At 45.6% G+C, this 26,519-nt stretch overlaps 1 protein-coding gene across 3 annotated transcripts in view; it reads right to left on the minus strand.

The window, feature by feature from the left end:
• Positions 1-26,519, minus strand: part of CGNL1 (cingulin like 1) — a 154,467-nt gene that overhangs the window by 66,677 nt on the left and 61,271 nt on the right. For all 3 annotated transcript variants that reach the window (XM_079912038.1, XM_079912037.1, XM_079912039.1), the window contains 4 exons: positions 25,368-25,469; positions 24,687-24,835; positions 22,518-22,653; positions 14,349-14,561 (listed from right to left, as the gene is read on the minus strand). In XM_079912038.1, the coding sequence (XP_079768164.1) occupies positions 14,349-14,561; positions 22,518-22,653; positions 24,687-24,835; positions 25,368-25,469 (600 nt within the window). The remainder of the gene's footprint in view (positions 1-14,348; positions 14,562-22,517; positions 22,654-24,686; positions 24,836-25,367; positions 25,470-26,519) is intronic.

The following is a 26,519-nucleotide window of genomic DNA, read 5'->3' on the forward strand; positions in this document are numbered from 1 at the left end:
ACACTAGGAAGTTTAATCAGTCTAACCTTCTCCCAGCACCAGAGGTAAAAGATTCCGAACTGCTCAAGAAAAGGGGCTACGAATTTCAGATAGAAGGCCTGGGGGTGAGGTAGGGAGCCCTCTTCACCTGCCACACCCACTAAGCCCAGATTTGTTCTACTGCCTCTCCTACAGGCCTTCTCCCTCAATGTGGCTTTTGTCCTCCTGCCACATTGAGCAGCTCCACATAAGGCCAGGCCCCCTGACCTTGGGTGACATATCTGTCTCATGAACACTGTGAATATGGTGAGCAAACAGTTCTCCACTCTGGATGCAAACAGGACCGGATGCACGCGAATGCCAACTGTAAACTCAGAGACAGGACTAACCTCTCAACAAGAAGTTATTTCCCTGTCATATTATCCTGTTAGTTAAATGCCACGCCAGGCTCTGACTAATTTCTACCAGAGTTTCGTCAAGGTCAACATCGGTGGCTGCAGAGAGGTACAGTAAATTATTAACCCTGGTTCTCCACTGGGCCTGAGTCAGCTGCAGAGTTCACCGCCTCCCAGCCACGTTTTCTCCCCAGTTCAGCAGCAGGAAGTTCACGGTACACAGCACAGGCGTCTGCTTCTGCCTTGAGGGTCTCTAAGACAGGTATGGGAAATGGCAGTGAGGTGGCACTCCAAGGAACTGTCCACAACAGGAATGGTAAAAGGAAGCCCAGCAGGCAGGGTAGGTGCTTGGCTTCCTGAGCTCTCAGAAACCAAGTATGGAAGAAGCAGTGGGAATCTGCTCAGACAAGGTCACAGGCTTAGAGCCATGACAGAAAAATGCCTCATCAGGCAGAGAGGACCCTGTAGATCAGAAAGCACAAGGGATTCAAACACCATACCCCTCCTCGGGGCTTGGCACACGCTGGACTCAAGTTCAGGGTCATATTTATAAACCCAACTGGCTCAAAAGACTCTCCATATGGACTCTACAGAACCACCCCACTGCCCACGTTCCAGAGCTTATTGCTCTTGCAGAGCTCTTGCTCCAAAGCCATGAAGAACTCAGTGTTTTCCAACTAAATTTGCAGGCTTCTAAGTCTTCCCTACGTTGTCATCTAGCCAACATTTTCCCTGGTGCAGAACAGACATCTTTAGGTTCTTGGACAATTCAGGGATGGAAAAGACAAGGCTTTCACATCCTCCTATGCCATATCTGCCCAGATACTTTCATGTCCTCTCTACTGCCACCTCTTCTGGGCTCTGTCATTTATTTATATTTATTTATATATTTATATATTTATTTATGTTTATTTATCCCCAGCCTTGTTCCAGCAAGTCTCTGAAGCACATCCAGCCCATCCCATTTTTCTAACTGTAAGTGGACTTAGAGTTTCCCTAAAACCAGACACAGCCAGTATTTCTTCTCTCTGGACCACACACTTGAGACACATGTGCAGAAATTTAACAAAGAAAAAGAGGGTAAGTGTTAAAAGGAGAAATATGCACACTTGGCCATCTTCTCCCCTTCGTCTGTAAGTCCCCAAAGGCGAGATTCATCCATGACTTTGGAATGTCCTAGGAAAAGAACAGTCCTCTCCCTTGTCCCCTCTCCCACCCAACTCCTACTTACTGCTGACAAAACAACACTGCTTTATCCTTTACTGTGAAAACTGCTGCAATCACCCTGTAGAACAAACACCTTGCCCTTTATTTTGTCTTTCATGAAACCAACCTAGTAACGCTGGCTCACACAAGTTCTATTCCCTAGTGATCACTGGGGCAGGAGGAGCTTTCCATTACATCTGCCGCTGACTGTTCTTACACACATTTCCAGAGTCCTAACATGTGCTCACCACGAACACATGACTTAATCTGTAGCTCCAAACTCACTAAACCACATGTGCAGAGGCCACCTACTACTCTAACTGTTTCCACTGCAATGCATCTGCCACTAACATGCTAAACCCATTTGTATCCATTCAGTACCTAAAATATGGAAAGCACTCAAAAATATTTGAATGAATACGTACATGAACACACAAACAAATCTATTAACTGCCTAGGGTAAAACTATGGATGGTACAAAAATGAATAAGGAAAATGGCTACCCCTAAAGTCTCAGGAGAGAACAATCCCAAGGTCCCATGCTCCAGCTTATGACATTCCCTCCAGCTGAATGCCCGAAATCACCTCACTACTCTCACTGCTCCCAAGACTCAGTTCAAGCCTCATTCCCTCTGAGGGACTTTTCCTGGCCTGACTAATTGGAACAAAATCATTGCTTTTTGTATTTCCGCTTTACATGCTGTATAAAAGCCTCTCCAAACCTGGATGCCATCGTTTCACGTGCCAAACTGGCGGCATCAACTTTGTCTCGGGACAGCAGCAGAGACCATCCTGTCCATCTCTGAAGCCCCAGGCTTCGTACCATGTGCATGAGCTGAGTGAATCAACAACTATAGGCAAAGCAAACCACAAAAAACGCTACAGGAGGGGCAAAGGCTCTGGGGATCTCAAAGAGAAAGGACAGCAGCTGCTGGACCACACGAAGAAGAGGACATGTGAGCTCAGCCCTGAAGGACAGGCAGAATTTTAACCGCAGAGACCAAGGCACAGGGGGTACTGAAGGACTTTAGAGATTAGACAGCTAATCTGAGCAGAGAGACAGAGGAAAGAAGGCAGAGGGACTGCCCAGGGGACACAGGGAGAAGTCTAGGAGGAGGACACAGGAGAGCAAGTCAGAAGACACAGCCTGAGACCAGAATATGTACAATCCTGGGAGACAGGCGCTGTTAGTATTATTTTCCCAACTGAGAGAAGAGGATATGGTGGATCACAGATGAGGTTTGCCAACAATATTCTGCTTGCCAACTATGCTTAAGGTCACGCAGCAGTCATTGTATAAAAAGAAAAGAATACACACACACACATAAACATATACACGCACTTGTATACATAGATTCCAGTTTCTCAACAGAAATACATGGCGGGGGCTGGGAAACTGTCCCGCGCATTGTAGGACATGTGGCAGCACCCCTGGCCTCCACCCACTACGTGCCAGTAGCATCCCCCCAGTTACAACAACCAAAAATGTCTGCAGACACCACCAGTTCCCCCAGAGACAGTGGGCAGAATCACTCCTGGCTGACAACCACCGGTTCCCCCAGAGACAGTAGGCAGAATCTCTCCTGGCTGACAACCACCAGTGCAGATTGTCTCCCAAAGAACATACAAGGGGACTGCAGGAATTGGGAGGAAGAGGAAGAAATGGTATTTTGCCAAGTGGTGCACAGAAATTCAATTTTTTTTTTTTTTTTGCCGCACTGCACGGCATGCAGGATCCTAGTTCCCTGACCAGGGATCAAACCCGTGCCCCCTACAGTGGAAGTGCGAAGTCCTAACCACCAGACAGCCAGGGAACTCCCCAGAAATTCAACTGTAAAAAAAATTATGTGCATTACTCCATAAAATGAAATACAGTACCCCACAAAAGGATCTCCCTGCCAGTAAGCAGTGGAGACAAGGCCCACATCTTCTGACGCAAGCCTCTACCCTGTCTACGGTACCACACTGGACTCGCGATGGAAGGGGACTACAAAGCAAAGGCCCAGAGGTGGCAAGCGTGTGGGGACAGGGCACACATTTCTACCAAGGAATGGGGAACTGCGCTGTGTGGCTGACACTGGGGTCATCATGAACAGTGAGGACCAGAGCTGAAAAGGCAGGTGGGAGGCAGCTCATGCAGGGCTGTAACTGTAACTGGAGGGAAGCCATCAGGACTTGCTGGGAGTGGGGGGCGGACCAGAGGGTGGCCAACCCACAACAGGGCGGGTATGGTCTGAAGGGGCCAAACCAGGAGAGGAAGCAGGGAGACGGCTGCTGAAACCATCCAAGCTGAAGATAACGAGGCCTGAACCGGGATGGCGGCCGTGGGAAAAAAGATCTGAGGATGGAAGTGATGCCCATGGACACAGACACACAGACCTGGGTAGCAGATGGAAGGTGAAGGCCAAAGCTGAGACAGGGGCCCCCAAGGACAAAAAGTAAACATACACCACTAAACCCATGGTTTCCTCTGAGACTGCCTAGGGAAGGCACAGATCAGTACCCCTATTTCACTATACATGGGATAGATTGAGGTAGTATAAAAGGTTTTAGATGCCGTTTTTAAAAAGTTTTCCTCTCACCCCTTCCCCCTACTTGTCCCCAAAGGCAATCACTATCGCTCTGCGTCCCTCCTGAGATAGTCTATACATGCACAAGCATATATGCATATGCCCTGGTTTCTGGTTTGTTTTTGATAATAAAAATAGTACCCATTTAAAACAAAGGAAACAAAAACCAGGAAGGACCAGGAGTCTTCTATGAAGTCAATAAAAGCAAAGCCAAATTTAGAACGCTTCCCTCTCAAACTATGCTTGTGTTCTTTTTAACCTTTGCACATTCTGATTCATGCAGAAAGAGAACACTTACTGAGCACTCTGCAAGGTGCTGGTGATACAAAGGATAAGATGGTCCCTCCTTCAAAATGGGGAGAATGACATATCACCTAACAGGTATAGTCCAGCAAAACAAGGACTAGACCAAGGGTATGCCAGGATGCTATGGCTCTGCTGGAGTCAGGGGCTATAAGGAAATGCGGCATAAGAGAGATGGCTTTGTCAAAATGCTGTATTAGTCAGCTATTGCTGCATAACAAATTACCCCAAAACTCAGCAGCCAAAAGTAATAGTAAATATTTATTATCTCACAGAGTTTCTGAAGGTAAGGAATCTAGAAGTGACTTTGGTAGTTCTGGCTCAGGGTCTCTGATGAGATTGGCCCAAGATGTTGGTTGGCCAAGGCTGCAGTCATCTGAAGGCCTGAGTGAGGCTGGAGGATCCACTTCTGAGATGGTGCATTCACATGGCTACTGACAGGAGGCCTCAGTCCTTCATCACATGGGACTTTCCACAGGCTACTTGAGGGCCCTCATAACATGGCAGTTGGCTTTCCCCAGAGCAAGCAATTGAAGAGGAAGCAAGGAAGAAGCTAAAATGATGTGTTTTATCTAGCCTTGGAAGTCACACTCCACCATTCTCTACTGGTCACACAGAGCAGCCCTATCCAACCTGGGAAGGGCCTACAAAGGAGAAAGATTCCCAGGAAGCATAGATCACTGGGCAGGGGAGCAGGTCATCTCAGAGGCTGGCTACCATAAAAGCCCTATAAGCCCTGACTTACTTTGACCTTATAAATATTTCTGTTTCCACACTACTTCTTATCTAACGGACTTAGAGCTTATGACATCCTCCATTTTCTGCTTAGAGTGATCAAATAATACTGCCAAGTTTTCCCACCAAGTAGAAATCTACTTAGTGATCTTGGCAAGTCTTTAGAAAAATATTCATCAGGCAGGATTCAGAGGGTCAGAAAGAATACAGCAGATCAGAAAAAATACAACACAGACTGAGTAGGATTTCTGATAACAAAATTCATGCAGTTTTCCTTTCACATGTTAAAGATTCAACTATTTGCAATATTAGAGTGACTGCAATCATCCTTGGCTATTTAAAATAGCCCGTCTGCTTACACTGCCCAGTTCTGTGGGCATATCCACACCTGGAAATGCACCTGGTTCCTGGCCCTCAGTGAGTGACCACCACTCCTGCCTCGCTCACACTTTTGGACTCAGTTATACACCACTCAGTGGGTGGTGTCCATGGATGGTTCGGAGATCTCAGAACGTTTGTTCCATTTGGGGAGACAGGCAAGCACCTTACTAGGTTATTCTCTCTACTTCTATAAGTGTCTAAAGGTATTTCTAGCACTAAGACACTGTAACAGCCTTGTTAGAAAACAAAACTTTCCTCCTACAAACCTCACCACCAACAGACCATGCTTTCCCCTTCATCCATGATCCCTACCCACCCTCCCCTCACCGACTCACTCACAGACACAGTTTACTAATTCAGGGAACCAATGATCAGCAAAGAGAAAAGTGTCACAAACAAAATGGGACCCCCCCTCAGCCATAAAAAAAAGAACAAAATAATGCCATTTGCAGCAACATGGATGCAACTAGAGATTATCATACTAAGTGAAGTAAGTCAGACAGAGAAAGACAACATACCATATGATATCACCTATATGTGGAACCTAAAATGTGGCAGAAATGAACCTATCTACGAAACAGAAACAGACTCACAGACATAGAGAACAGACTTGTGGCTGCCAAGGGGGAGGGGGGAAGGGAAGGGATGGACTGAGAGTTTGGGGTTAGTAGATGCAAACTATTACGTTTAGAATGGATAAACGATAAGGTCCTACTGTATAGCACAGGGAACTATATCCAATCTCCTGGGATAAACCATAATGGAAAAGAAGATAAAAAAGAATGTATATATGTGTATAACTGAGTCACTTTGCTGGGCAGCAGAAGTCAGCACAACATTGTAAATCAACTATACTTCAATAAAAAAGTTTTTAATTTTTTCAAGAAAATGGGACCCTCCATGACCCCAACTCCCTTCCCCTCTGCCCTTCAGCAGAGAGAGAGGCCTCATTAAAAATGGAAATAGATTGCTGAAGAGACCCCAGAGAGCTCATGCCTCCATCTAAAATGGCAGCATGAATACGTCATCCCAGGGCAACGCCCTTACTTGTAACGATCAGAGCAGACTCTTTGCCACAAAAGGAATCTGCTCTGCTTGTGTTACACACACTTACACACACACACACACACACACACACACACAGAACAAAATCCTTAAGACGCACACAGGCTGCATGAGCTGGTCCCTACTCTGCTCTCCACTTCCTCTCACTCCAGACTTCCCGTCGTCCTTCACAGCCCAGCCTCACTGGCCTTCATTCAACACCTTGAACAGACTGCACCCCCTCCTTCCACCAAGCCCTGTGCACATGCTGTTTCCTCTGCCTGGAACATTCTGTGAGGTTTTTTTAACCCTAGTTAATTCCCATTCATCCTTCAGATCTCCATCCTCATTTTGCTTGAGGAAGCTTCCCGTCCCTCCCTCCATTTCAAAGCGCTTATCACAACTGAATTACACATTTACACACATGACTGGCTGAACTCTGTCCGTCTCACCCCTCTTACCCATTTTATCCCCACAACCCAGCACAGTGCCTGGCCCACATGAAATGCTGGAATGGATACTTGCCCAATTAATGAATGACTATGAATGAACTACTTATTGACAGAGAGTCCAAATACTGTATCAACCATCCATTCCCAACGGTGAGGCGTTGATGCTGACTAGCGGTCGCCCAATCTTCTGCGTTATTTATGCCTCGTCCTCTGGGCATTCCTCATACAGGTGGGAAACGGGCAAGAGCTGTCCCCCCTCCCACAGGCGGGCTTAAAGCCTGTGTCAGATGCGGCACAGACAGTGTGACTCGCAGACCAGGCTGTTCTGCTATTCCTCCTGAGGCCAGGACAAGGCTTTTGTACTCCTTCTCCACCAAGTTTCCACACTTTCTCTTCACACTCCATGTGAATTCACTGTGATTTTCTGGGTCATCCGAGTGCTTTGGGCAACCTGAAAGCCGTGCTGCCACCTCCTCTCTCCCAGGAGCTACAGGAAAACGCCCTCCTACTCAACCGACACTTATGAGGCCTCAAGGGAGTGTCATTAAAACAAAGCGAGAGAGAGGCATGGACATATATACACTACCAAATGTAAGGTAGATAGCTAGTGGGAAGCAGCCGCATAGCACAGGGAGATCAGCTTGGTGCTTTGTGACCGCCTGGAGGGGTGGGATAGGGAGGGTGGGAGGGAGGGAGATGCAAGAGGGAAGAGATATGGGACCATATGTATATGTATAACTGATTCACTTTGTTATAAAGCAGAAACTAACACACCATTGTAAAGCAATTATACTCTAATAAAGATGTTAAAAAAAAAAAAACCTGCCGAAGGCTGGCCTCTCTGTGTGAGGATCCTTTCCCCTGCACTGTGACACTCCCCACAGAACGGCAGCAGCTAAATCTGCTCCCTTGAAGTTAGGCGAGAGACCCGAAGGAGAGCTCCTTGGAGGCTGTCATCCTAGCGGGAAAGAGACCTTCCCCATAAATATTCACTTCATGAGGTCCTACCCCTCCAGAAACCTTCCCTATAACTGGGACCTAATTGATTTTTTAAATAAATGAAATCTATTTTAACTCATCCCTCAGGTCAACGTTCTTTCTTTGTCTCGCATTTAGACTATTTCAACTTTCTAGCAATTCTAAATGTTAACTCTGAGTTTATTAAGAGGAGTTGGGTACAAAGCCAGCAGGTTCAAGATGGGATAATGTTCAGAAACTCTCACAGAGGTCTTGGAAAGGAATTATCGTTTTCATGTCTAATTCTCGACTATTTGGTACGCAAAAGACATGTAGGGCGTCAAGTTACAGAACAGATGTGCTGGTGCTCTCCTGAACGCTGCCCTCGGACGCCAGAAGCCCTTCCTGATCTCCTGCCCTGCATGTGCCTCAACCACAGCACCTATAACTTCATTCTCATCTTATTTGCACATTTCTCCCCACAGGGCTACAAAAGATCTTCCAAGCTGGAAACCATGGTTTGCCTGCCTTGTATCCTCAGTGACTGGCAGTGGTAAAGCACACTCAAATATCTGATGGAAAATGAATGGGCATGTCAGGGACTCTTACTCAGTCTTCTACACCCACAGCAAGTGACTTTGGCAGCTCCGATCAAACACCAGGAGTGAAGTGTTGGGATGTCCCGTTTACTGTTCACCAAGGCCCATAAGAGATTTATCAGGACCCATGCACCTGGGATCAGAGACACAGCAGGGATGGGGCACGTCTGGGGCTTTGATGGAAGGTTCAAAACGAACACCCTAGGATGCCACACCAGGCCTCTTTATTCAGGTACATTTTAATTAGTACAGAATGCAGAAGAGTGATGTAATTATGAATAGCCAGCTCTGGGGGGAAAAAACTAGAGAGGAGAAAAAAATGAAAAGTAGAAGCTTTTTAACCTTGAATGTTTCCCATGTTACTTTTGCCGACGGAGGGACCTGAGCCACTCTAGGCACACTCGAATCTGCAGAAAAGGGACATTTTCCTGTGGGCTCCTGATTACAAACCTGCCGCTTCCCCCGCTCTCAACAGCTGTCATTCAGAGTAACTTGATTACGTGAAGTTAAAGAGCTGAGGAAATAAGGATGTTTTACAGTTTCCCCGGCTAACGTGCCTCCACCGGAGAAGACAGAAATGAGATTTCACACTGAATTAGCCTTCTCTTAAGGAAGGCAATTCCATTGATCCTGAGATTAGCACTGGGTTTACCATCTGACCCTCGGCCGACCTTATGCTTTGAAAAGAAATTGTTCACAGATTGGTAGCCGAGAGGGAAGGAACAATCTACAGATGCTATGAGAAAGGAGCACGAGAGCACGTATTCATTTTTACAAGACTGAGCGACATTTCCAAATTATCAGGTGAAACACACACATAAGGGCATAATCTAAGGACAGTTCTGGAGGGGAAAAGAAAAGTTTCAACATCACTGAATTTGAATACAATTTCTCTAAGGGTTATATAGAATATAAAATGCGGCTGTAACGTTAGAAAGAATTTACACTATAAAGAGCAGAACCATATAAAACCACACAGACTCAACGTATAAGTATGTAATATAAAAACGGGCTGCTTTTACAAGTTTCTCAAATGTTTCACTAATTAGGCCAAATACAACGCTTTTCCCCTTGCTTTTCTGTTACTGATCCTGGCTGCTTCTCTTCAGGTCTCTGCATCTGTGTCCTCCTCTTCTTCCCCCTATCCTAAGCCTGCCTTCTCCTCTCTTCTATTGCTCCATAAGGCTCCAGCCCAAACACACATCTCACCTTCCCACCTAACAAGGTGTTGCTTATGCTGTACTCGGTACCCCAACTGTCCTCAGCCTCCATGCTCACATGTCCAAATACCACTCCCCTCTCACAGCTCCCTCCATGAAATCTTTCCTGGTTTCCACCAGCACAAGCCATCTCCTATAGCTTCACTTGGGGCATTTACTCTTTCCTACTCTATAATCAGCAATACCAGGCCCCTGGGAACTGTCAAGTCCAAGAAGCAAGCTCTTAGAGGAGCTGGAATTTGAGCTGGGCCTACTCTCTGAGAAATCTGAAAATGCTGACCACCATCTACACTTCTCTCTTGCTCAAGAACTGGGGACAGGGAGGAGTAGGGATGAAAAGAAGACGCTAACAGCTATGGACGGTCTTCATTTCACTCCCAGATGACAGTCATGCACATCCCCACTGACTGTCCATTTCTGCACGTGGATCCCAGCCACTGCCACAGACCCAAGGAGAAAGAGGACATTTCCTTTTCAAAACTGGAAAGAGTATAAAAGAACATAACATAGAAAAAAAGTATGTTATGGAACAACGTTCTATCTATCACAGTCTTTTCAAAGACTGTGTGATAGATAGAATCCTCTTTCTAACAATGTAAAGACACCTCCTTCTGTGGGGAGGGAACTGAAGCAGCTCACTTAATGCCCTGAACTACCACCACTCTGAGGGGAAGTGACGTTCATTCTGCTGCACGAGGACACCCCACACCATCAGGGCGCTCATGAATTCTCCTCTGTTGAGCAATCAATCTGTTCTTTAAAAGGTGTGGCTGTCTGGGTCTACGAAAACCACTTTTACAGAGTATCTGTTTGGAATACCTATAAAACATTCTTAATATAATGTGACAGTTTTCACCAAATGTTCTAGTAATTTAAAACTTTTAGTGCTCAAGCTCAGGCCAGAATGAAATATTTGCTGTTTGACAATGATAAAATAGCACTGTAGGGATTTTTGGCCCTGATTCAGTAGCAAAAATTAGAAAAACTGATGCTAGGAGGTTGGGCTGCCTCCAAAGACTTACCAAGGAAATAAACTTTTTAAATAAACTTTTTAATATAATGCAGTTCCTTAAAGAAATGTCAGCTTTTAGTCACAGTGGTGGGTGAGTCCCTCCCCTGAGGCAGGAAAAGGCTAAAGGCCAGTGTACAGGACTTCCCTAGTGGCGCAGTGGTTAAGAATCCGCCTGCCAGGGCAGGGGACACGGGTTCGAGCTCTGGTCCGGGAAGATCTCACATGCCACAGAGCAACTAAGCCCGTGCGCCACAACTACTGAGCCCGTGCACCACAACTACTGAGCCCGTGCGCCACAACTACTGAGCCCCTGTGCCACAACTACTGAAGCCCACGTGCCTAGAGCCCGTGTTCCGCAACGAGAAGCCACCGCAATGAGACGCCCGTGCACCGCAACGAAGAGTAGCCCCCACTCACCACAACTAGAGAAAGCCCGCATGTAGCAATGAAGACCCAGTGCAGCCAAAAATTAATTAATTTTTTTAAAAAAGAACTTTGGAAAATATATCTCTTATGAAAAAATTTTTAAAATTAAAAAATAATAAAGGCCAGTGTAAAATTTAAGAAACTCTTTACTAAATTAAAAAATTATATTTAGGGCTTCCCTGGTGGCTCAGTGGTTGGGGGTCCGCCTGCCGACGCAGGGGACGCGGGTTTGTGCCCGGTCCGGGAGGATCCCACGTGCCACAGAGCGGCTGGGCCCGTGAGCCATGGCCGCTGAGCCTGCGCGTCCAGAGCCTGTGCTCTGCAGCGGGAGAGACCACAGCAGTGAGAGGCCCGCGTACTACAAAAAAAAAAAAAAAATATATATATATATATATATATATATATATATGTATCTAATTCACTCTCCTCCAAGTAGTTAATATAATACTATTAAAATTCTATTATATAGTACTGATATGTAAATAATGTAACAAAAAGGCAGCATCAGGGCTTCCCTGGTGGCGCAGTGGTTGAGAGTCTGCCTGCCGATGCAGGGGACACGGGTTCGTGCCCCGGTCTGGGAAGATCCCACATGCCGTGGAGTGGCTGGGCCCGTGAGCCATGGCTGCTGAGCCTGCGCGTCTGGAGCCTGTGCTCCGCAACGGGAGAGGCCACAACAGTGAGAGGCCCACGTACCGGAAAAAAAAAAAAAAAAAAGGCAGCATCTGTCCATTACATTGACATAATTTTTTTCCATTAAATATGATTCTGCCACATTTGTTTGGAAAATACCTTCAGAAGCAAAAGCTAACAAGGTATAAAAAAACACAATCAGGATCCTCTTTAAGAAACTGCAGGGAAATGCAAAAGCAAGGCAGAGGGGCTTCCCTGGTGGCGCAGTGGTTGAGTCCGCCTGCCGATGCAGGGGACACGGGTTCGTGCCCTGGTCCAGGAACATCCCACATGCCGCGGAGCGGCTGGGCCCGTGAGCCATGGCCGCTGGGCCTGCGCGTCCGGAGCCTGGGCTCCGCAACAGGAGAGGCCCGTGTACCGCAAAAAACAAACAAACAAACAAACAAAACAAAAGCAAGGCAGAGAAACAGAGTTTCCTGAAAGATCTCCCATGTCATCACTGGAGAAAATTCAACAGGAACCACACACCAGGCACTGAAAATCCAGTTAAGAGGGGAACTGATCCTCCACTTACTTGCACTCATCAGATGCGGCACAGATGTGACTGTGTCAGACACTGTGCTAGGGACAGCCACAAGGCAACAAAGGGCACACACTGTCGACTACAAATGGCTTGTCGCTGGTCTATGTGATTCTTTTTTGTCTAATTTGAAGCAATGCTTAAATGTCAGGAGATCTCAAAATGCATTAGCCAGGCTTCGCAGGTGGCACAGTGGTTAAGAAACCACCTGCCAATGCAGGGCACACGGGTTCGAGCCCTGGTCCGGGAAGATCCCACATGCCATGGAGCAACTAAGCCCGTGCACCACAACTACTGAGCCTGCATGACACAACTACTGAAGCCCACGCGCCTAGAGCCCGTGCTCTGCAACGAGAAGCCACCACAATGAGAAGCCCACACCTCACAACGAAGAGTAGCCCCCCTCGTCGCAACTAGAGAAAAGCCTGTGCGCAGCAACGAAAATGCAATGCAGCCAAAAATAAATAAAATTTAAAAACAACAACAAAAATGCAGTAGCCTAAGTCTTTACAGATTATCTCATTTCCATACAACAAAGATCCTCTTTCGCCTACCATGATTCCCTTCCCCACTTGTAACATGTGACAGCAGAGGACCTAGAAACTTCCAGTAAAATCTCCTGCATCCCGTGTGTGGCATAAGTTTAATTTTCCTTACCGTCAAATTACTATAAACTTGCCAAACACCATCCTCAACTACCCTTCAATGAATAAACCATGTTAACTCAACCTTTGACATAAGGTCTGAAGATGATAAAGACATGATGGGTCCAAAGGAAAATTATTTTACTCAGCAGCCTGTTGGCATGTCCCCCATGAAGCAACAGCACATAAAGGCCAAGAGAAAGGACACCAGGCTCCTGCACAGAAAGGAAATCAGACAGAAAAAAGAGACATGTCCCTGCAAAGCAACGAAAATTAAATCAGTTTCGCTTTTCTCCCCCAAACTAAACCAAACCTTAAAAAAACTAAGATAGGCAAATCAACTTTTTTTTTAACTGTCTGTTATAATAACCCCAGGCAGACTATTTCCCAAATGTTTTATTGTTAGACAACAAACCCATCTTTCACTTCTTGTCATTTGCAATTACCACGCTGTAACTGAAAATCAGTGAGTCACTATGCAGCACAGGAGAGAGGGCCTACCAGCTCTGAGCTGTCACTGTAATCATCACAGAATAAACAAACAATATCAAGAGTTCTTTCTTCATCATCTTTAACCTGTATATTGCAAAGACTCTAAACAATTTATACTCTGTAATTCCCCTCTTTCCCTAAAGATGGCATGATATTTCACAACATTTTCCCCTTCATTTTCCCCTTTTCTTTAACAGCCCACATGAGGCCCGCACCAGAGACCTCAACATAATTTAGAATCTATCTGCAGGAGCCAAGAATTCAATTAAGAGAAAAATTATCTTGCAAGGGTTTGGGCAATTCAGCCCATTAACCCTCTTGTAACTCTGCTGAGAAAAGAACCTGAATTGTCTAACAAAAGGCTTCACAAGTTGGAAGGAACAGGCGGGGGCAGGGGTGAAGGATTCCAGAAATCTGGGTCCTGTCTGCAACCCTACCCCATTAGCAAAGTCACGCAGTGCCCTAGGCCAGCGACCTTTAGGAACCCTGGAGGGGTTCACTCCTGGGCTTTCTAAACCTCACTGCATGTAATAAGAGCTTCTAAGCAGGGTCCTTAACAATTTTTAAGTTTACAAACTTAAAACGGTGACCAACAGAACTGCTGAGTGTATTGTCTGTGAACAAGGTCTGGATCAATCATCTGATGAAACTGAGTTTCACCCTGTCACGAAAAGGCAGGCAAGCAACGGACACCCCCTCCGCACTCTGGCCGGGACCCACCTTGGTGGCCTCCTCTACGCTCTCCCGCAGGGCCCGCAGCTCGGCGTCGTACTGCTCCTTCAGCCTGTCCATCTCCTGGTCGTGACTGGAAACCTCTTCTTTCAGGGCTCCCTTCAGGGCGGTGAGTTCGCGCTCCCGCTTTCTCAAGAGGTCTTCCTGCTCCTCTTTGGCGATGAGTAGATGCTGAAGGTCCTGCTTTGCCTGCAGAAGCTCCTGGAGGGAGGAAACGCGGGCGGGGAGGTGAGGATGCGAGCCACCCTGCACCTCCCCCTCGGTCACCGGCACACACGGCCCTACCCTTCCTTGCTTGTCCTCCGCACTCTCTCCTCCCGTACACTACACGCTGCTTTAGCCCCTCTCCTCCTCTCCCCTTCCCTTCCTCAGAGTCCACCATCCCCCTGGATTCGACTATCTTAGCTTTTCTGAGATTTAATTTGAGGGAGAAAAGGGAAACTGATTTCATTTTCGATGCTCTGAGGGGCCAGGTCTGCTTTTTCCGTCTCACATCACTTCGGTGCGATGGTCTGTAGCCCTTGCTGGCGGCCTTCAGGAGCCGTTGCTTCGTGGGGGGAATGCTGACTTGCTGGCCTCGCTTCCTTCACCCCCAGAAGCCTGCGTGTACTCAAACCCTTAAGCCACAACCCGAGTCCTCGGGATGCCCCTGCCCCATGCTGAGCAGGCACGATATTCACACGTTCTCCGCCTTCACTGCCTCCTAACCTCACTGTTCATGAGCAAAGTCACAAGACTGGGCAGCAAGTTCCGCGATAAATCGCATCACCTAAACACAAGGGTGTCCTGCCAAGGCTGGGCATTCCCTTCAGGTCACCATCTCTAGTCAGACCTGCTCAGCTCCCCTCAAGCTGAGGCTCACCCTCCCCGGCGGACACCCCTACTTTGTACTCAGCCAGGACTTGGGCTTGACCACCCAGCTCCTCTCTGGACGCCAGGGTTCCTCCCCACCCAAAGCCACTTCACAGACAACAAGCTTTCTCCCCTGCCACCCTGCTCCAAGTCTCTACTCATCAGCTGTCTTTTTTTTTCTGTCATTTTGCTCCTTTCTGTTTCCTTGAATGTATGTCCTTTTCCTCAGCGCACAAGGATCCTGAGCCAAGGGCAAAAACAAACAAACGAAAAAACAACGTTTTCCACCAAACTTTTTTTTTTTTTTTTTTTGTGGTACGCAGGCCTCTCACTGTTGTGGCCTCTCCTGCTGCGGAGCACAGGCTCCGGACGCGCAGGCTCAGCGGCCATGGCTCACGGGCCCAGCCGCTCTGCGGCATGTGGGATCTTCCCGGACCGGGGCACGAACCCGTGTCCCCTGCATCGGAAGGCGGACTCTCAGCCACTGCGCCACCAGGGAAGCCCTCCACCAAACTTTTGAAAGTATAATTTCTGTTCACTGCCTCTACTCCTTGACCACCCTGTCACTCCTTACTCTCTTGCAAATGGCTTTTGTTCCTAGTCTGCTAAGCCTGTCCCCTCCAAGGTTGTACTGACCTCTTAATCTCCACATCCAATGGCCTTTTCTCAGTCCTCACTTTTCTCAATCCCTCTTTGATCCTCTTCACCTGTCCCCTTAGAAGTCTCTTCTGCCTTGCAGTTCAAAGACACTGCATGCTCCTGTTTTCTTCCCTCAGGCCACTTTTTCTGAGACAATCTTTTCTGGTTTTTCTCTCCCTCTTATTAAAAAGCTAAAATGATCCCCAAGAATGTGCCTTTGCATTCTTCATTCTTTTTTGGCAAGCTCATCTAGGTTTTTTTTTCCCCTCAATTTTAAATTCTATATAAATAACCCCCCAAACCTTTACCTCCAACCCTTATCTGAGTCCAGACCTGCGAGACTCATCCATCTGGATGTCCCTTGGGCACCTATGATTCCGGAGGCTTATGTTTCTCAGTGCTTTTTTTTTTTTTTTGGTTTTTTTTTTCCGGTATGTGGGCCTCTCACTGTTGCGGCCTCTCCCGTTGCGGAGCACAGGCTCCGGACGCGCCGCCTCAGCGGCCATGGCTCACGGGGCCCAGCCGCTCCGCAGCATGTGGGATCTTCCCGGACCGGGGCACGAACCCGTGTCCCCTGCATCAGCAGGCGGACTCTCAACCACTGCGCCACCAGGGAAGCCCTCTCAATGAATTTTTCAAGTCCCTTCCTCTCCTCTTCTTTGGAACGGCAGTGCCTGCTCAGGAGCCTGGCAGCGACTTTGATCTCTCTCGTCCTTGTCCCTCACAACCAAAGTTAGTTCTGTAACATCTTAGATCCTTTCCCTCACTTCTCTGGTTGAGGCTCTCATCAACTCCAGCCCAGGTGGTTTGCAAGAGCTGCCCAACGGCTCCCAAGCTCCAGTTTCTCACCTGTAGCCTCTATGCCATCACCCACACAGCATCCTGTCTGGGATGCCCTTCGTCCCTCTCAGTCCCACGTCTCTCTGCCTTTCAGAAAACCTCTCAAGACTCAGATACTGTATGACCTCCTCCAAGACGTCTTCCTTGAATCCCCTTCCTGAATACCCACCGCAGTTAGGCTGTGCTTCTCATAGCACTTAATACTTTTACCATGCAGTCCTTGTATCTAGATTTTATTTTCCTATCTCTCTTGCTAGATTATCAGCTCCTTGAAAAAAGGACATAGATCTGATTTATATTTCTGATGCATGGATCAATGATATTGGGAGTGGGCCTGTTCTGGACATAAATAAATTAACATGGGCAGTACAGCAGGAGTCTGGAGATGTCAGAATTCTAAACTCGTCTATTCTTTCACTGGCAGCTTCTAAGTAAATACGCATCCTGTCCTCTTGGAGCTCCTGGCAAACTGAAGGCATGGTTGCCACCTGGGACCCGAGGCCTCAGAGATGATACACTACTTTCCATTTAAGAAGTGGGTCACTGATGAGCGGATGAAACTACCTGTATCAAGTTAAGAATAACTGACAATGGAATCTCTTTCCTTTACTCTAGGCATGCACATCCATTAAACCAGGGGAGACTCTGCAATCCCAGGATAGAGCTGCATTGCACAGACTAAGAATCAGTCCTTCAAGAATCTAGCTAGCAAGCACTAATAAGCTTAGAAGAAACTTCCAGAGACTCGTCTAGGCAACTAGAGCAACTCTGGCTCTTCCAAAGCACCAAACACAGAACACATAAGTAAATTTTATGAAAATATACCCCCGTCCTGATATTTGTCAAAGGAGATGCCCTGTGCTTCCCACTGTCCAGTCCCTCCTTAGGGATATTAGAAACACCCGCAAACCCCCCCCCCCCATCACTGTTGCTATTGGCTATCTCTCTAGGCCTTCCCGGAGCCTCCTGCCAGCTTCTTCACAATTGCCCTTGCGAGCCTACCCCCGTTTCCTGCTCTTATTTTCACACATTTCTCAATTGTTTTAACAATAAGTCAGTTCCTCTTCCCACACTTATCTTTTCCAGGATATATCTGTGTTTTGTGTTGCCTTTTGTGCACTGCCACCAATGCATGTCAAGAACCTGTTTTTATGGTCCATTCTACACCAACACGCTGTTATCTGTGTCTGGGGCTGTTGCTTAAGTGGACTCTGTTGCACAAATCCAATCAGATTATACCTCACCGTATCACTGAGTAGCACTTGAAGCTTTCCAGGGTAGAGACCGAAAGGGACGGGAGATTTCAAAAACTTCACTTCATCACCTCGGTGGCTTCACTGCCAATTATATCAAGCCAAAGAAGTGAGAGAAAACATATAAACCTCAAAATACACGTGAACGTCTATTAGAGATGCACATGCCTCTCTGGAGACTCCAATCAAAGCAAACAAAGGAAAACTCTGGGCACTCACAATCAGTACTTTCAAAACCTATACACATCCAGGCTAGCTGCACACATGAAAGTACAAGAGATACAGACCTAGTATGGATGTGTATTTGGGGGTGGGTACAGGGTAGGCTAAAAAAATTGACTGTGTTTGGTACTCACTACATAATAAGAATTACGCTAAGCATTTCTAAAAATCATAGGAGAGGGCGTCCCTGGTGGCGCAGTGGTTGAGAGTCCGCCTGCCGATGCAGGGGACACGGGTTCGTGCCCCGGTCCGGGAAGATCCCACATGCCGCGGAGCGGCTGGGCCCGAGAGCCATGGCCGCTGAGCCTGCGCGTCCGGAGCCTGTGCTCCGCAATGGGAGAGGCCCGCGTACCGGGGGAAAAAAAAAAAAAAAAAATCATAGGAGATGAATATTATCATTTAAAAAACAAAAAACTGGAGCTCCGAGATGCTAAGATGCCTAAGATCACGCAGTTTGTAAGTGGTAGAGCGAAGACTGGGACCCAGGTTGGATACCAATGCCCGTTCTCTTCACTACACAGCCTCTGCAGGCCTGATGACAAAACTACACACTCAAGAAAGTCTGAGGAGCGGGCAGTTACTCAGTCTCTCAGATGCAAATGAACGGTGTATTGAGTTCTGCTCAAGTGCTTGTAAGGAGGTCCACCTTTTTAAACAGGAGCAAAGAAACCTGCCCAGAACCTGAAAAGACAAGAAGGAAAGTTGAGAAGAAAAGGAAGCATGCTCTGGGCCCCAGCTGTTACTAGCAGCAGCCAGTGGCTGTCCTGACAGCAGGGGCACCAAAAGACACAAACCAGAATGTCCTGAGTAGCAGCTCATCTGCCCACAGAAAGTTTCACTTCACACACCACCTACTCACAAGTATTCCATGTCAAAATGAGAAAACAAAACTGATCTAGACTCTCTTTTGCATAAAAGCTTCCCAGAAGTTCTACAGAGTCCCTATCTCTGGCCCACACTCATTGAAAGGAAAAGTAAAGGTTTTTTATCAAAACTATAGCTGCCAAAGAATTATTTTTTTCCTCAGAAGGATGGCCTAAAAAGTGTAACACAGTTGATGAGAAACATGATTTTTTCTCTTGCTTCTTTAGTAAAATGTGTATAATGTTCAGTAACATCACAACAAAATAAGCTTATAATTATTCTAGAGATGTCATTTCTGAGCACAGCCTATCCCCAGACCAATAGGATTTTAAAACCAGAATAGTTTACTGATATCTAAGTACCTGTATCTTGGTAAATGTCAGGGATAAAACACCATGAGATTCTGTTGGCCCATCTGTCAACACTACAGGCTCCCATCAAAGACAATCTTTGGTAATTAGAAAAACCCACCATCATGAGGCATAGAGAGATGTCGCATGTTTACCCATCACTCCAAGAACAGAGGGAAATGTATTTATGGACAAAGAAGTGACTGAAAACTTGACCTAAAATTATTTTTGTATCTTGAGTTAAAAAAGAAATTCGGAACCATCAGTTGTTTAACTAAGAAATAACAGTCATCCTATTCTTGGTCAATTATTTGGCTTCTCCTAAAAAAACAGGATATTTTCTACTATTTCTTCCTTTTTTCCTTCCTTCTTTCCTTTTTTTTTTTAATGATTTTATTCTCTCTTAATGTTACTTTACTGACTCCATATAGGGGCCCAATGTTATTGAACAGAATGTGAAGTATTAAAAAATATTTCATGAGAAATCTTATGCATTATGCAGGCCTCACAAAATTTAGGGCCTTCAAGCTTTTGCAAACATTAAAAAGCAGAAGTGTTTAATGTTCATTGTGTTTAAGAGTCTGTTCTAAGCCAAGTGCCATGGAAAACTTGGCTACAACTATAATCTGTTATCAGATTCCCCCAGGCCACTTTTTATTAAGATATGAAGAATAAACTGAAAGTGACGAGGAGATGGGGTTTATTTTATTAGTGATATAGAAACCATAGATCGTTTTTTAAATGTTGCTGACACGTCAAAGGAAACTGATAAAAAGAGTGAGGACAATTTTCCAGAGGGAGAGAAACCCACTTTGGCATAGAGAAGCTAATTGTGTCCTAACTTTTCTTGCCGAAAGGCAGCAATAGATGATATAGCTTCCATTACAGGAAAGAGGCAAATAACCAGAAAACCGGCAACACCAGGAACATTTTTAAGAAAAGATGTACGCTGTTTCCCTTTCCTGAGTCTCTCACTATTAGCCTCTGCCTGAAAACACATCACCAAAGCTGAAGCTCATATCCCAGTTACCACTATAAGTCAAAAAGCTAGTTATGTTCAGTTAATATATGCTCACTATACTGTGTTCAAAGAGGCAAAGAAGCTACAGTTCATTTCAGAATTATTCCCTTTTTTTTTTTTTAGTGGTGGCATTTTAAAAATAATTTACCTTTTTTTTTTTTCTTTTCTCCTTTGGCCACACAGCACAGCATGTGGGATCTTAGTTCCCCGACTAGGGATCGAACCTGTGCCCCTTGCATTGAAAGCACAGAGTCTTAACCTCTGGACTACCAGGGAAGTCCCTAAAATTAATTTAAATATTGAAATTTATTTATTCATTTGCTCTGTTGCCTGGCACTATGCTAGGCATGAAATGTGGGAAGAAGCAAAGATGATATGCCCTTCAATGAGCTGGCTAGTAAAAGAAATAGCAAATCAGAGCAAGCTCAAGTGCACTAAAACAGAGAATCTAAAAGGATAGAAAATACCTGGGGAAAGGACAACTAACAATTTTAGGTTTTAGTTACTAGGAAAATTCAGAACTTAAGAGACTTCCTGATAGTTAAGATAATATCTTTCCCTTTTAGAATCAGTGAGGTGTCCACACAAGGAATCATAGACTATGGGGAAGTCTTACCTTCTATTTAAATGCTTCTGAAGTTACTTTTTTTTTTTTTTCCGGTACGCGGGCCTCTCACTGTTGTGGCCTCTCCCCTTGCGGAGCACAGGCCCCGGACGCACAGGCTCAGCGGCCATGGCCCACGGGCCCAGCTGCTCCGCGGCATGTAGGATCCTCCCGGACCGGGGCACGAACCCGTGTCCCCCGCATCGGCAGGCAGACTCTCAACCACTGCACCACCAGGGAAGCCCTGAAGCTACATTTTTATCAAAAGTCATAACCTGTTCAGTGACATTTCTCTCCTTAGGAAATTTTTCTAAAGAAGTAAAAGAATACATATAAAAAATTCAACATATTTTCTCATAATTTAAAAAAAAAAGAAACAACTTAAATATTGGAGGATGGTTAAGCATATTGTGGGGTATCTTTTTAAAAATGAAATATGAAGACTATAAAGTATCATAAAGAAAAATATTTCTGACGTATTAACTTTTAAAAGCAGGTATCAAAACTGTAGACACACTATATTTGTTCCTACATTATAGATGAAATCTGTCAATGAATAGGGAAACAAATAAAAATGTAGGAAAAAAGGGCTTCCCTGGTGGCGCAGTGGTTGAGAGTCCGCCTGCCGATGCAGGGGACACGGGTTCGTGCCCTGGTCCGGGAAGATCCCACATGCCGCGGAGCGGCTGGACCCATGAGCCATGGCCGCTGAGCCTGCGCGTCCGGAGCCTGTGCTCCGCAACGGGAGAGGCCACCGCAGTGAGAGGCCCGCGTACCGCAAAAACAAACAAACAAAAAAACAGAAGTGGGATGGGAGAAAAAGAGCAAGGAGTAGGGGATGCAGGGACAACAGAGGCTATACTAAGAAAAGTGAACTCTGAGAGAGAGAATAATGAAAGCAGTGTGGGATTCCTGACTGGATTCTGGCTTGGGGGAAAAACAACTAGCAAATACTCTTGAGGGACAGCTGGCAAATGATGAATAAAGACCATATACTGTATATAATACAACATAGGAATTAACTTTGCAGATGTGATAATAGTATGTGGTTATAAGAAAATTCCCTAATTATTCAAATGCATGCTGAAAAATTTAGGGGTGAGACGTGGTTTTATCTATAAATTACTCTGAAATGGTTCAGCAAAGATGAATAGATATAAAGCAACGATACTCCAATGAAAATTAACTTTAAAAAAAGATGAATAGATAGATGAATGAAAAAAAAGAAAAATGAATGGATGGAGAGAAGAAAAAAGTGGAGTAAATAGGGCAACATGTTGATAACTGTTGGATTTGGACTGGGACTCTACGGCAGTTAACACATTATTCTGTTTTTCTGTACAGCTGAAAATTTTCCTAAGACAAACTATTGCATATGATGCTCTCACAGAAGGGAACATAGGGACAGGTAGAACAAACACACAACAGAGTATGGCTCCCAGTTCCCCCACCCATCCCATACTGTCCAGGCAGACGGGGCCTCTCTTGTCACCTGACCCCAGCCCCACTTACCTCAATCAGAGCCCCCTTCTCCCTGTCCTCGGACTGTTTGGCACTGTCCAATTCATCATGCATTTCTGAGAGCTGGTCCTGGAGATCCCTGATCTCAGTCTGGTGCTGTTCTCGTTCCATCTTCACCTGGAACAGCCTGGCAGGAAAGGAAGCCCATGAGAGAGTTTCTCCTGGCCTCTGCTTATTTTCATCTAGTCTGCTTTCAGAGCTTCAGTTCATCAAGCAGAGTCACCTGAATCCCCAAGGAGCCTCCCATTTTCTGTTCTGCACTGAACAGAAAATCACAAACCATAAAGGCACCGGTAAGAACTCATGTCTACAGTCTAATTTGCCCAACAAGAAGACAAGTGAGAACTCAAACCAATGTAACGGGAAAGGTTATACAGTGACATTTCCTCCCCAGAAGGAGATCACGGGGTACTAGAATTTGGACATAGAAGATAAGGAATCAGGAAAAAGAGCACAACTTTTATGATAAATGTTTTCATTAAAGCCACCCCACTCCCCACCAGCCTACTCCACCCCATCCCCAGTACTCTAGACCAGGAGAGTTAGCAAATTATGGCCCATGAGCCAATCTGGCCCACTGCCTGCTTTTGTAAATAAAGTTTTACTGGAACACAGCCACGCTCATTCATTTATGTATTGTTTATGGTCATTTGCACAATACAATGGTAGAATTGAACAGTTCCAACAAAGACCATATGGCCCATAAACCCTAAAGCATTTACTATCTGACAGAAAAAGTTTTCCAACCTCTGCTCTAAATGGAACTCACAACTATTCTACCTTTTATGTTGTAAAGTCTTCACTGCACTCTAAATTTTGATTTTTTCCTTACTAATCTCTTTTCTGAAATTAACCTCTAAGAATGTTTCAAAAGCAAACACTACACCATCAAAATGGCAAAGGTAATCAAATGCTATTATGATATAATGTCCTGTTTTTCTTGAATTTCCCTCTAGATTTCACTCCTGCTTAACCTCTCAAGGCTTCTGTCATGGCCAGTGGGCTTCACGGCACCATCCATTTTCACACCTTCGTTTCAAATCCTCTTGTCACAGATTTTAACACAACATGATGGCAGGGCCATCTTGGGCTTGTCTTTCCTTCTCTGAAGACCCAAAAGAAGTACATAAGCACTGGTCACAAAATTGGTCAGCACTGGGCTTCCCTGGTGGCGCAGTGGTTGGGAGTCCGCCTGCCGATGCAGGGGACGTGGGTTCGTGCCCCGTTCTGGGAGGATCCCGCGTGCCGCGGAGCGGCTGGGCCCGTGAGCCATGGCCGCTGAGCCTGCGCATCCGGAGCCTGTGCTCCGCAGCAGGAGAGGCCGTAGCAGTGAGAGGCCCGCGTACCGCAAAAAAAAAAAAAAAAATTGGTCAGCACCATCCAGGACAAAATTCAGAACGTGGGAGACTGTGGAGGTCATGTGACACATGCTTTTTAGAGGCTGGACGCAGGCTCTTTGAGATCTGTCCTTAGATATCACCTCTCGGCATTCCTTGCTTCTCACTTGACTGCTCTGAGATCTACTCTAAGGGCTGAAACTTTACAAATATCCTTTGAGGTACACAAAGAATTTTTAAATTATTAAATTCATTCTGTTTACCAGTCTACACGTCACCAGTTTTATAATTTTATAAGAATAAGAGGGAGAAAAGGAAGGGTCAGCAGCCTTATAATTTTATAAGAATAAGAGGGAGAAAAGGAAGGGTCAGCAGCCCTATAAAGATCTGGAAGGTTGGGCAGAATTAAACGGACAGAAAGGATCTGGCTTGGGCTTCCGTGGTGGCGCAGTGGTTAAGAATCCACCTGCCAATGCAGGGGACACGGGTTCGGGCCCTGGTCCAACAAGATCACACACGCCTCGGAGCAAATAAGCCCATGCACCATAACTACTGAACCTGAGCTCTAGAGCCTGCGAGCCACAACTACTGAAGCCCGCACACCTAGAGCCCATGCTCCACAACAAGAGAAGCCACCGCAATGAGAAGCCCGCGCACCGCAACAAAGAGTAGCCCCCGCTCGCCGCAACTAGAGAAAGCCCGCGTGCAGCAATGAAGACCCAATCCAGCCAAAAATTAATTAATTGATTAATTTAAAAAAAAAGTGTCTGGCTCCATTGGTGCAGGAAACCAGGAAGGGCACAGGCTCTGGGCCAGAACTTACTCCTCCAGGTGTCTCCGGAGCTCCCCTTCACTTCCCTCCAGCCGCCGCTGCAGCTCGGCATTCTCTTCTACCTTGCTTTCATGTTGACTTTGGAGTGCTTCTAAGTTTGCTTTCACTCTGTCTCTCTCTTCTTTGATGTTCTGCTGATTCTAATAAGAATATGTGATGTTAAAGTACCTCCACCGTACATTAATGTCATCCCACGGAAGCCTCCTTCTAATCTCTGATGGACTCCATGTCTCTGCACTTAGATTATTAAACAACTTGATGGAACTATGTAATAAAGGCATGGGAGTTCGCAACTAGAAAGAACACTAAACACTTAATGAATTGTAATACTTCTAAAAGAGAAACACAAACACAGCTAAATCACATTCTGCTCTTTCTATTACTTAGTCCAGATGTTTTATATACATTTAATTTCCAATACGCCTGTCTGAATCCAACAGCATTTCTATTACTCTGTCAAAGCCAACATTCTCTATGTCCTTTGTTTACTTAAAAAAAAAGTTCTTTGGGCAGCAGGAACTAAATATACAGGAATTTGCTCAGCGATGGGAAGAATGTTTCTTTTGGGGAAAAAATTTGTTTTCACTTCACTTGGGCAACCCAAGGTACTTAAAATATTCTTTATCAATCAAGACGGAACAGAATAAAATAGCATCAAGAAAAATCAGATACCTTGACTTCTAGTTGAAGCTGTCTCTGAAGTTCAGCCACTTCTGTGGTCAACTTCTTTTTCTGTTCCAAGAGATCTTTGACTTCAGATGAAGAATTAGAAGCCTACGATTAATTGCAAAAATATCCTAAGTTAAGTGTTCGAGATGCTTTATTTTTTTCTTGCGTGAACATTAACAACAGGATGACACTCTCAAAAGGATTCGGCTAAAATCCTACTGCAAAGTGGTTAGAAAACTCCAACTAAAAGGGAGGGGAAAAGGTAAAAGCAGAAATCAAAACCAGAAAAGGCAGTGTCTTGGCTCTCATGCACCTGAATCCAGGTTCCAAGTTCATGAATGCATGAACTTAGGAGGTACTTCCTCATCTACTCCTATGAAGCAGACCAGAAACCAACAGTCAACAGAAACACAGCACTTCCAATTTTCTTAGGCAAAATGAGAACAATCTATCTTAGAAATGTAAATCTAACCCAAGGAGGGAAATTGTAGATTGTTCTTTCCCAAACAAAAACTGCCTGCTTCGTGGCTTTCCAATGTGGTCTTAGCCCATTAAGGGAGAGGGTTCTTTTGCACGAAATCATTTAACTGACACCAAAATATAAAACTCCAAAACCTTTACCAGCAAATAATCAGATTCATAAAGTGAGAGAGAAGAGGAGTGGAAAAATGTGGGCAATTAAGCAGTCACGGCGCTGTGATCACAGCCACAAGTCTAAGAACCTAAGTTCATCGTCTCATTATCTCTGGCTTGATTAAGAAGCAGCAGCTGCTTAACTGGTCTCCCGTCCTCTAATCTTACCTCCCTCCAAAAACTACAAAGAAATGAATTTTTATAAATACGACACTCCTCATTGCTGTTTAAAGTCTATCAGGGAAAGCCTATCACCTTGGGCCTGAAATGAAAATTGACATGATCTACAAGGTCCTGCCTACCTGGTGCGTGGTCCCCATATCCTGGCTCTCTTCTCCAGCTACACTAAATTACCTCTAGTCCCCTAAACACGGGAAGCACACACCTCTTCATATTTTATGTTTTTTGTTCTGTTCCCTCTACCTAGAATGCCCTGCTTCCCCTCTCTGGGAGAATTCTATGATCTTTTGAGACATCATTACTGTTATCGACTCCAGAAGGGCTACCCCAACTTCCCCAGTT

This window comes from Stenella coeruleoalba (genome assembly GCF_951394435.1).
Source record: "Stenella coeruleoalba genome assembly, chromosome: 2".
NCBI lineage: Eukaryota > Metazoa > Chordata > Mammalia > Artiodactyla > Delphinidae > Stenella > Stenella coeruleoalba.